Raw genomic sequence first — 12,500 nt, 5'->3', positions numbered from 1 at the left:
GCGTTTGGTTCCAACACAACTGTCTAACCACTTTCTATTGTCGCTTGTTCCTTTTTTCCCACACCCGACCTAGTCTTCAGAATAGCTTCATTTTCATGCAACATTGCTAGGGGGTAGGGGGGGGGGGTTAATTGTACTTTCTTCTATTCATCTTTTGTTCTAAAACGTTAAGGACGTAGTTGAAATCGTGGGTTTTAGCGCGCAAAAAGGGGGAGGTGTCCCAACAACTTATGGCCAGGATTGTAGGTTTACACTAGAGGAAATTGTTCCGGACTCGTGATGAATCCGGAACGTTTTAGTGCCGGATTGATTTTGCCGTTTACACAAAAGTGGACGAATCCGAAATAAAAACTCCCCGGTTTGGTCGTGTCTCCGGAGATTTTGAATCCGGAATTTTAAGTGGAAACTTTGAATCCGAAAACTTTTGAATCCGGAGAGTTTTGTCGTGTAAACGATTTTATCTCGAATCCGGATATTTTTTCGCCTGTGATCTTTTGAGTTTGCGGTGGAACGAAAATGGCGGGTTACATGATCTAGTCGTAGTCGAGTCGTAGGCACATTGATGGCCATTTGATGGCGGTCACTGGGTGATTACCTCGTGCTCTTTCAGGTGTAGGTAATCACTTTTATAATGGGTAATGCCATACTCCTCAGAAACCCAATTTATACTTTCCTGCGCAGATGACGACGATGGCATGATCGAAAACCTCGACGGTTCTAGATATTAAGTAAAGACCAGAATAAATACCTGGAGGGACCTGACATGATGGACAACAGTACCGTGGTCAGCGAGTTGAAAGAAAACTTCAGACTGTCTCAACCTACCCTTAGCGTTATTTTCGGAAGCATTTTGTTTCTCGTTGTCTAGGCAGCAAACTGCTTGTTAACCATTCCATCATGAATGTTCCCGGAGTTATCGTCGTGTGCAAACGGTTGAGAATCCGAATATCCTTTAACTGTAAACCCCTACTAATCCGAATACTCTAAAATTGATGAATCCGGGAACTTTTACGAATCCAAAAAAACTCCTTTAGTGTAAACCTAGTCCTAGATCGACCACTGTAATGTTTATTTGTCTACCAGTGTTATGATCTGCAAATTTCAGTTAATTGATCAAACAACCAAAGTAGAAAAGATGTATTTTTCCCCCAGTTTGATTGAAACTTAAACGCAATTTCTTCCTCGGCTAATTCAATTCAAGAAATTCCGGGTTTTCTAGCTGAGTTTGAGCATATTGTGTAGGTACAAATGTTCTACACAGCTAGAAGAGCTGAGATGCCGTCACGCAGTTAGTAGTTTATAGAAATTATGGTATTTCCACTTGACTTTATTTGTCAGTCAATGATTCAATTGCCATAAACCATAGAGGATTGGTTAAGTGTATCTCTAAAACTACCACTGTATTGTAAGTTATCAGTGAAATCAATAAAATAAACAAGTGTTAAAATCATTTCCCGGAGTACTGTAGTAACGTTCTTTATCAGGGATGTCGTGGGTGTTGCAATGCAAGTGAAAAAACATATATATTTATACTAACTTAAACAAACAAAAAATTCCATTATTTTATCCACACAACTTTTCAAAAATTTCTTTCATCGGATTGCTGGAAACGAATATTTTACTCGAGAGTGGCTATCCGCGTCACGCAATTGTTTACATTCCAACGGCGGATTTTGGGCAAAATCTATGAGAAACACAGGCCAAGGCGGGCGACTTGAAACCATTTGCCCAGATATATTTTTGGATATCCTAACAGGTGGGTGTATATTTAACCCGTAGAAATTGTTTTTATGGTATTTAAAGTTACAGCCCATAGAAAAATATGGCGATGTTTTAATGCAATAATTCTCTTGCGACACACTGTAAAATTTTGCGTGTCAGTTTGATCTCTTTTCGGGCTCAAAACTAACTTTGATTTATTTTATTTTTCGCTCAGTCATACCACGAAGACCTGAACTGAATATAAAATCCATTGAAAGATTCTCAAGTAGCTGTTCTGCGGAGCGCGAAGCAATCAAATATTCGAAAAATTCAGCAAAACCGGAAGTAGATTTTGAGCCCAATCGGGTCGAAATCGTTTTTGGCGTATTTCTACCAAAGAAAGCTGTATTAGCAGAAACTAACTATGGTCCGTTTCTATTCTTACTAGGACCTATCTATGGACAAAATACAAGCGAAATTAATTTTTCGACTTGTGCCATTGATAGGCGATTTAGGTCCATTTTTATAGGCATTCACTCTTAAATCATACAGCAACAAGCCTGTCACCAAATATTGTTTTCGAATATCTGTCGGTGACCGACTCATCACTGCCAGTGTGACGTCACATAGCAACAAGTCAAGGCTTCGCTTGGCTTGCTCAATTAAGTTGTGTTCCTGAAAGTATGTCCCTTTATCTTTAGTAGTTTCACAGTGATTTTCTTTGCTTTGACATACTCCGAATAAAACACAAAAGCCAAACTCTTGTATGTAAACAAAAACAAAGGTGTGGCTGACTAGGACCCTTTAAGGGGAGGTTTAGATGGCTCCAATGCATTGGGAACGAGTGTTAAAAAAACAAAATTAAAAACACACCTATTGAGGTTGCCTTTGCTGTACCCTGCCCCCTGTTCCGTAACCAGTACCCATTTATACATCTGGGTGAGGAGAGGCACTATGAGAGTACGAACACAATGCAATGATCCCCAATAGGGGTCCATTGCACCAACCATTGGGCCATCGTGCCTCCTCCTCCATAGAGTAGAGTGGAGTTTACCCTAACATGACAGTTATAAGTCTAATAACCCGTTCTACAGGGGCAATTTGATTGTGTTGAAACCTTTTTAACATTGCGTAACCGATAGCAACTTAAGGCGACTTTAGGCGACTTAGGGCGACTTAAGGCGACTTAAGGCGACTTAAGGCGACTTAAGGCGACTTAAGGCGACTTAAGGCAACTTAACGCGACTTTAGGTCCCAGAGTAGGCCTATTACACGTGCACGTATCACGGCAAATATATCTATGAAAAATATGCAGGTACGATCTTGTCACAGTCACAGATTTGTTTATCTGGTCGGATAAATGGCTCTATTAAATTACATACTACATTTATTCTACCATGCGCTTGGAATTGTCTCAGGGATCCTTATTATGAAAATGATATCCTCTTGCATGGTCTGTCGCATTCGTTTGAGTTGACGGCTCGGGTTATCAACTTTGGATATTTCTGGCAACAAGTCTTTTGTTCAAGACCTTGATAAATAGCAGATACGCTCCTTCGTAAAGCGTTTCTATGTTAAGTATTCTGATCGGCTAGACGCAACCACCGCGCTTTAAGTTCTTGACTTCCAAGTCTTCCAATTCCTGAAGGTTTTGGAATCTGTCAGACTATCACTACGGCTTTGTAAGATCTTCGTGCAATTTGTGATATTTAGGCTCTTTCCTGGACTCCTTGAGTCCGTTTTTCATTTCCCACAGCAGCAGTATTTGCTTTCTAACATTGTTTAAGTTGACAAAAAAAAACCCGCTAGATCTCGAGCAGCAATCTTTTCTTTTTTGCCTGATTTTGTGGTCCAGAAGACAACGCGCTCATACAAAAACTTCTACCGGACTATAATTCGTGTACGAGTCATTTGGGGGTCTCTGGTGATGTCATCTATTTTTAGAAACTGTGCCCGACGCTATTGGAGGATCCGCTGTCAATACCAATTCTGACACCATGTTTCGCGGGTCGGTGAAGATAAATGCTATCAGTGCGAAGCAACGACTGATGAAATTGCTTTCTTTTGACTACCAACTAAGGCACGCTGCCAGTCACAAAATCGTCGACGCGCGACATATCGTAATACATTCCTGGAACCCTCCAGAACAACTACACTTCGACGAAAGGATGGATTGCAGGATAACGGCTTACCTTCTTACTCTTCTGATTATCCAGTGGTTACCGCCAGCGGAAGGATCTCACTTTCGGCATGCCAGTATCATGTGGGCTCCTACAGACTCTAACAGTAACACGGTAAGAGCAAATCATTCAGCACGCTCAGTATTGTTGTAGTAGGAGGGGTTTTCTACCATGGAAGCTGAGTTTGTTCAAGTGTTTATTGCGCAATTATGACTTGATGTATTTATTTGAGTTTTCAACTGCTATCATACAGGCCCTTCACAAACTGTCCATGTACGAGTGGATCTTAACATGTATCCACAGGAAATTGAGCGCTGTTCTTTCGCAAGCATTGTCAAGACCATTTGCGAGCTCATTTTTGTTTTTTGTTTTTTTATCGTACTTTTGACTTTCATCATTCGTAAATCAATAATTGTCATCAGCACCACTTTTGTATTTTTCAGCATCTTTTGACTGTTCATATTTTGTGACTGAAGATCATTGTTCAAGCAGCCTCGTTGTTACATGCTGCCACCTTGTCTTTGAAGAGACAATATGAATTATACGCTTGAATCTTTTATTTCAATCACTTGCGAAATCCTCTACGACATTTTCCCTTATTTCCCAAGTGCTCATTTGCGGAGTTAGAATTTTTTGAAGAGAATTTTTTTTTTAAAGTGCTACATTTGCAAGAATCTCCCGGGCTGCACACCATTGAATCAGTAACGGACTTTAGATTTGAGTTCGAGTACGAAATCGAGTACGAGAACGACGTTTCAATTCTAGTTTTCACACTCCACATGATCAATTACCCATCTCATCCCATGAGCTACAATGTACCTCTCTACCTAACACCACCATGAACAGCGAGGGCTGTGGAAACGTCACTGGTTTGAAATTCGAAAATCGTGCTCGTACTCAATCTCGTGCTTGTAGTCCAATCTAATTGTCACTAGTAAGGAGCGAAGAATGTTCCATGCTTTAATTTTATATTCCAATTATTTCGACGATAGTCGATGTTTGATTAGTACTTTCAGTGTTAACATGTTTGTTCCTTTTAGTTTAAGTGGCATGCCTAGGCCTGAGAAGTAGCTTGCTGTTGCAAAGCGCATTGAACACTGTTAACATGAATTTTAACATGGAACTGAGGTTTAGATCAAAGATCTAAAACTTCTACAGTCGATTTAAAGTCTGCATGTGAGCCAAGTTGCCCACCAAGCCGGCGCTTATTTCCGGGTTTTGTATCATGAAGTGATTAGAAGTATTTCTACTATAGCCAGGATGAGATGCGAGTGCCTCTCAGGGTTATAATAGTAATAAATTCACCGGTACGCATTTCAAAGACACAGTGAGAATTAGGTATCTTGTCCAAGAACACAACACAATGTCCCCGGCCAGGGATCGAACCGGGACAGCTAGATCCGTATTCGAGCGCACAAATATGAGGCCATCGTGCCTCCTTTGAGTGAATAAAGAGCAACATCATGTTTGTTATAGTAAAACTTTAATTAAACAAATTCAGTTAGTTATATTCTAATCCGTATTCGACATTTGCAGGACTGCACACAAAAGACCGCAGACTGCAGACATATTTAACTAATATCATACTCCCATTTCCATTATATTACCGAAAGCTATTAAAAAAAGCCTAACCTGAGCGCTATTCTGGCTAACCTGAATGATATTCAAGCTATCCCGAGCGCTTTTTAGGTTTAAATGTTGTCTGCAATATGCAAATGCCATACAACTCATTCTGATAAATATTGCAACAAGCCTAAGTATGTGAAAGTTTGTTGCCGATCAGTCTAGCCCATTACAAACTCTGCAGTGGTAAATTTATTGATGACTTTACTGAAGTTATAAAGAGTTCAGAACTCCCGAATGGCTCATGCATTAAGATCTGGTGGTTCATAGTTACATACGGAAATGCATTCCGTGTCGATGGGGTTTCTGGTTTAATTCATGATCTTCAGTCCAAGCTATCTTCTTTCATTTCAGTCGTCATGGTTATTGCCTCTTTAAAAGGGCTCGCTCGGTATTTAGAAAATTATGAGAGTCAACATTGAATCCGCAGGGAGGGGGAGCTCATTAGGCAATAAAATGCTTTGTGTGATTTGTGCATGAAGCTTCGTGGCAGAAAAAATAAATAAATAAATAAACTGGACGGCTTGAATCACTTACCGGGATATGGCTTGCGTGAGTTCATTTTACCGTAGGAAGGTTTTTTTCCTTTTTTTTTTTTTTAATAACAATATTTTTTTTCCTCATCACAAACAAAAGACGCTACTCACACTGACAAGCCTTCTCAGACGCTTGACCGCTAGACTTATAGCTCCAGGGCTTTTACTAATGACGTGTAATTGAAACTGTGACTTTTGACAACGGTGTCATTCACGATTAATCCATAGGCGAGTAAACCTGATTGAGTGACAAGATAAGATCTGAGTGATTTGCATTTCCATGTATAGGCAGTTTAAGCGCTGTATTATCTGTCACTTTTGGTCGGTGTGCAAAATTACTGGTTTCTCAAAATAAAGCTTCACAATAATTGCAAGGACGACAATAAGCGAGAAGAAATGTATAAAAAGTTTTACTATATGCCTTATTAATTCATTCTGTAGTCGAATTTCATATTTCAAAGTATATGCGCACTTTTACTGGGTATTCGCTGAAACAAAACAGGACAACACAATACAATGACGACGACAACTAATAAAAAAGATTATTGGATGAGGTTTTTGTGATATCCGGAATAATCAAGGTCGAGATAAGTGATATCAGCCGAAGCCGCAATTGTGCGGGAAACGCCCGCATATCAACGCAGAAAGACGTTCCCTTGACTTTGATGGACAAATTGCCTAAGAAGGTAATAACCCCATCTCGTATCTGTTATAGGTCGGGCATAGCAGGGCATTTGCTCACGTCTAAATCCCGAGGGTAGAGCATTTGAAATTCTATTATTGCCGGGGACCGGGCATTTGCCTACCCCCAGGAAAGCTCAAGAACGCTTGCTATCCCTGTAGCTTTGGTCTCTCGCATGTGGCGGAGAACGCAAACATCAGTGATGTTGCCGTCTCTTATTTATTTCATCTCCTGTTGATCACACTGGATCAAATGAAATTAATGACAGCGTAGACATGCCACAGACTTTCCAATCCGTTAAGTTATGAACTTGAAGTAATTAAAGTAACTATGCAGCTGGGGCTAGGTGGCAATTTTTTTGCTTAAAAAAAGCATATTACAGGCTAAAACTTAAAGAATGCCAGAAATGGAAAGAACGCATCGAAAGTAACAAAATTGCCAACACACAGATTCTTTGTCCTTTTTTGGCATAATTTTAGCCCATAATTTTATGAAAAGTAGATCACGTGGTGGCCTAGCTGTAAAGGACCTATTGCTAACCTAAACTTTTTTCAGTCGGGTGAAAACGACCTCCTACTCTGTGATTGGGTAAGCCGGAGTATGGGCAGACAACTATCTCTGGACCTCTCTCCCGACGCTACGTGACAGAGAGAGGGCCAGAAAATTGGCAACCTTCCACTAGGTGATCACGCGCAGCATATCTGAGACTGAGGAAACCTTTGAGAACTATTTTATACATCCAACTTAAGCTTGCTAAGTGGTTTGGTAGACACTCTTTAATTTGGCGTGTTATAAGATTTGTTCTAAATTATCACCGAAACTATGATTTTAAAAAGCAACTAGTTACAGGAACATAAAGAAAACGTACAGTAGTCATGGTACACTGCATCATTTTCAGAACTAATTTAGAAATGTTGTCGATCAGATAGGAAATGATTTACATTTTTGTGCGTTAAAAGTATTTCTCTTATATCGTCTATTGTTTTCTCCACAGATACGTTTTAACTTCCGTCTGGCTTTTCGAAGATCATCCCAAAACTGTGACCAGAATACAATAAGCCAGGGTAAACTTATCAGGGTGGGTTCATGGAAGGCACAGTGTATAAGCGCTTCCAATCCACCATGCAATTCGTCTGAGATAACAGTTGGTAACGCAGACTTCTTTTGTACCGACTATAGTACAAGCGAAGATTGGACCATGGGTGGAAATACATTCACTTATACGTTTCCTGCTACCAGTATGGAATGGTCTGTAAGGTATGTTCTTTTGTATAGAGACGAATTACGGAAGCCTTTTAAAGTGTTACTAACCCTCACTTTTTTTCTGTTAATAAAATCCATTAGTTTCACCAATTACTTCAGCGAAGAAATCATCACGATTGGTAAAAATTCCTGCGTTACTGCAGGCGTTTGAATTTGTAATTTCTATGTTCGCGACCGCGCAAAGTGGGATCTGGGTCGGGCTACTAGTGACGTCACTGCCGGAACCGAGCGTTATCAAAACATATTTGGGTTATTTGTGATTCATATTTTATCAAAAACGGACACGATTTTTCAGTAAAAGAACTATAACATTTAGCATTACAATTCAGAGACTAGCTACGATTTGGACGGCTGCGATGACTGCAAATATATGTTTTTTTCATTCCGAGGTGCGGGTCGCCAGTCGAGAGCGCCGCGTTGTAATTTAGGGCAGGATCGATAATTTGTTGGTCCATTTGGGTTATAAAGGTACAAATAAGGGCGGAAGAGTTAACTTACAGCTCTTAAAGAGTTGTCAATGAACACGAAGAGTTGGTAATATAATTTGACTTTTCGGAAAGTGCGGATTTCTGAGTGTCGAAACATTTTCAACCTCAACATTAATTTTCCCCGAAATACAAGCTTAAAATGCGATAGAGTCGAAGTCCACTCCTACCTACTTCTCCAGATCAATGATTGAAAAGAATTTTTAACATAAGAGATAAGCAGAGATGTCGGCAAACAATTTCCAAATGTGAGGTAACTTTTCACTTCGTTATTGTCGACCGACCGTGGTATTTATATGCATAGTTAATTACTGTGTACGCACATAGCAAGCTACGCAAAAATTTGCATATTCAGTGGCATTAGTAAATTATGGAAAATCGTTCGACAAGATCTTGAAAAAAGGTTTAGAATAGTATCAGTTAAATGTTATTTTGAAAATTCCATTTTACGTACGCTAATAACCTGGGAGTTATCGACCTATTATTTTACGTTTCGCCTGACTGACAAACGCATTCTTCTTTCAACACGGCAATCTCCACCGAAAGCTACAGAGTCGAATTTAAACCATTTGTTTTACTTTCCTCATAAATTTATAAATGTTTAATTCATTTTAAGTTTTTAATTAAGATATATTTTGTTCCTCAAAAACGAAGCTCAAAGAACAAAACAATTGTGTATGCGGAATGACCTTTGAGAAACAGAGCTATATTACGAAGTCCGGCAAGCGTATGGTTTTATATAAAATAGACAAATACATGGCTAGTTCACCATTTCAAAGCCTCAAAAATCTTAATTGCCTCGTTGTAGGACGTAGGTTTTGTTCACTATTCGTTAAGAAAGGTCTCTATTTCGAGTACAAAAAAACGCGATGCGTTTTAATTAATTTGCCGTATGATTTTCTCACCTTTAGACTCCATTGTTTTGGTTTGGGACTCGGGGAATCGTTTGCGGAGTTCGCAGTGGTCAGATTGCTCCCAGCTTATACCAAATTCGTGTCTTATGCAGTACCTTGAAAATGTTGAGCCTTCCACCAGAAGCTAGAGAAGAATATACAGGCCTTGAAAATCTCTAGATTTTTACAAAAGCGTTGAACCTGTCATCGAAGAAATCTATCGATGGAGAGATCACAGATCACTCTCCGCACAGATCAGCCCACTTCTTTCGGTCTTTTTCTCGCTTTTGGTCGAGTGTCATCGAGATAGAGGTATTGAATGAAGAGGAATACTCTATCCTAAGCTTCCTGTATTACTACAGTCTCCAAAAACAAATCTTCCGTGCATTCCGCAAAGATTTAAACTCGCACTATCGCATCTTCGCAAAACAATGTTCTTCTCAGAAGCAAAGCATTGTTATTCCCGAAATGACGTCCCATTCGTCCCATTCGTCCCATTCTCAGCTAGTCCTCGATCGTGAACATGGAAAAGGACAATTTTACAAACTTTGAAAATTCTTAGGACATTAACAAAAATAGCTGCACAATAATTTTTCGCAGTGATGATCAGGAAAAGAAGGAGACTTATATTACCGAAAAACAATTTTGGGGTTAGTAGCACTTTAATAAAATAAACAAATGGATAGATTTTTCTTTGAAGCAAGTGACAATTTTTCGGTTATTTATGCTGAATTTTCACGAGAGAGGCTTACTGCGGTTATTGCTAACCATAACTTGGTAACTTTTAAACTTCAAAAAAGCCTAGGGAAAAGCTGGTTATACAGCAATAAATAACTAAGGTACACAGTAGACAACTTCCAGTTTACGCGGGAAATTCATCTTTTTGCACAAAACCTCGGGGAAGTGTTACAGCAATGCCGTTGAAAACGTAACCATCGCCGCTCTTTATTTTTTATTAGTATTTTTTCCCTATAGCTTTGCTCCTTGAAGTGTCGGATAATGTTTAAATAAGGTTATTACTCCTCTTAAGGCCCTTTTAAAGATCGCAGCACAGCTTGTCCTTCATTTTCTCGTATTTTTGTCGGTCAAGCTAGCAAGTTTATCCTTGCATTGCTTTCGGGTCTTGTCACAAGACGAGTCTTAAGCTTGCTTAAAACTCCTGCTTCGCAGCTCTTTAGAAGACTAAGCTTTATATTTTAACCTCTGAATATTTTAAATGTTTTCGTTGATAATAGTACGCCATCCGTTAAGTTGCACATATAACTTTTCTTTGAATTTGTTGCTGTTGTTGTAGTTGTTGTTGTTGTCTAATTTTAATCTGAAATATTTATCTTGTTTTCGGTGATTAGTTTTTCTGGCTGCTGCTGGATTTCATTGTCTCGTGGTGGTCGTAATTGGAGGGTGTCTACAAGCGTCAACCTTGCCAGAAGATCCGATAATGGAAGAATTAACTCATCTCCAATATCAAGGAGTGCTGCAATTGTCCGATTTAGAGAGGGTTGTCCCCAGTCTCTAAGAATCCCTGTTGAAGACCCGGATGGTGATGTCGTTAAGTGTCGTTATTCAACTTTCTCAGAGTCTCAATTTAACAATGACAGTTTTCCTTACGGTGTACTTGATGAGGTAAATGAGTTTACAGAGTTTGACTTTCTTTGATTGTTTATTCATCTACGTCCCAGAAAAAAATGTGTTCAAATACCCTGCATTTTTTTTTTATCCTTTATAGTAAACATGATTTGGACATGCGCTGTTGAGACCGTTGTCTCTCTCTCTGTAGTATTTATTTCATTCCCAAAAAAGTAGCCGTAGATTTCCGCTAATTTTTCTCTCAGTTATTGAGGATATTGTCCTCATTGAAATTATGAAATAAAAAAGTGGAGGTCACCGTGCTCGTTTAAGAGAAAAGGAGCATTTATTTCGCTATAGAACTTAGTTTGAGGAAATCTCTTACGTTTTGTACGCGCACGCGCTCATGTGCGCGCGCTAATGACGCGAAAATGGTGCGCAGTAGGGATGCGCAATGCAATACTAAGGAATCACCTTAAATAAACTTGTTTTAACCACTTAACGTGTTGTAAATGTACTAGAAATCCGTGAATTCATTTGGAATGGCCGATAGATTACGATAGCTTAGAAAATCAGATTACAGCATTTATATTAGTATACGAGTACAATTTCATTAATGAAAACTGAAGACCAGTATGAGGAGACAACTTTCTAAATAACATTGCAGAAATCCTGTGTAATAAAGTACAAAGGTCGGAAAACGACAGTTGGCACTTACGCTGTAGCGATGACTTTAGAAGATTTCCCGGCAGGAACTACAGACTTTAGAAACGTCAAACCATTCAGCGCTGTGGGGCTACAGTTTCTTGTCATAGTCACTGCTCATTCTGGTTCTTGTAATGATACTCCCGTATTTGCTGGAAACACTCCCCAAGATGGCGAATGTTCCGAAGTGCAGGTTGGCTCGGTGTATAGAGCAGTCATTCAGGCGTCTGCTTCAGACGTCTCAAAGCAGTAAGTTTCTGAGATCTGGGCAAGTTATTAGGTTGTAGCCAAACATGTCGCGTCACGTTAATGGGGGAAGAAAGCAGATCCCCTTGCCTCACGACAACTGATTATTATAAATAAGCCGTTTTACAGTTGTGTGCTTAGTTACCTGGCCTATGAATGCAAGCGAGCCTGGAGGTGACCTTGCTTTGATACAGACCTCCCTGCTTTTTTCGTGTAAATACCAACTAATTAGCATAAGAACAACTTGATTTACACAACAAAAACAGTGAGGTCTTTATCAAAGCAAGGTCACCTCCAGCCTCGCTGCCATTCAAAGGCCAGGTCACTGAATAGAAAACTGTAAAATGGTTTATTGTTTATAGTTTGTGCCGGATTATTTTCAGGCATCCTCAACACGGAGCGGTCTCTCTTTACAATAAAGTTGACGAAAATAGTCCAATTCAATCACCTGTCGACCCTAAAATGTCACACAGCCTAAGACAAAAAGAATTCATATAGATTTTATCGAAAAAGGTCCATTTAGGAGATAACTGTATACTCTTCTCTTTTCTTTTAACCCTTTTTGTGGAAAAAAATGCCTGTCCCGTTTCGTCTGTAAAAATTCTCAAATAAGTTTTTTT

At 39.4% G+C, this 12,500-nt stretch overlaps 1 protein-coding gene across 1 annotated transcript in view; it reads left to right on the top strand.

Annotated features, from left to right (window-relative positions):
• Positions 1-3,279: 3,279 nt before the first annotated feature.
• Positions 3,280-12,500, top strand: part of LOC110052902 (uncharacterized) — a 24,209-nt gene continuing 14,988 nt past the window's right edge. Inside the window, exons 1-4 of the mRNA XM_089284462.1 lie at positions 3,280-3,995; positions 7,717-7,979; positions 10,713-10,986; positions 11,597-11,883. Of these exons, the coding sequence (XP_089140588.1) occupies positions 3,699-3,995; positions 7,717-7,979; positions 10,713-10,986; positions 11,597-11,883 (1,121 nt within the window). The 5' untranslated portion in view covers positions 3,280-3,698. The remainder of the gene's footprint in view (positions 3,996-7,716; positions 7,980-10,712; positions 10,987-11,596; positions 11,884-12,500) is intronic.

The sequence above is a fragment of the Orbicella faveolata genome, unplaced genomic scaffold, assembly GCF_042242905.1.
Source record: "Orbicella faveolata isolate gen_17 unplaced genomic scaffold, um_ofav_v1 contig_13, whole genome shotgun sequence".
Classification (NCBI taxonomy): domain Eukaryota; kingdom Metazoa; phylum Cnidaria; class Anthozoa; order Scleractinia; family Merulinidae; genus Orbicella; species Orbicella faveolata.
Note: the sequence above shows the minus strand (reverse complement) of the source record. Positions and strands in the feature narration are given on the sequence as shown.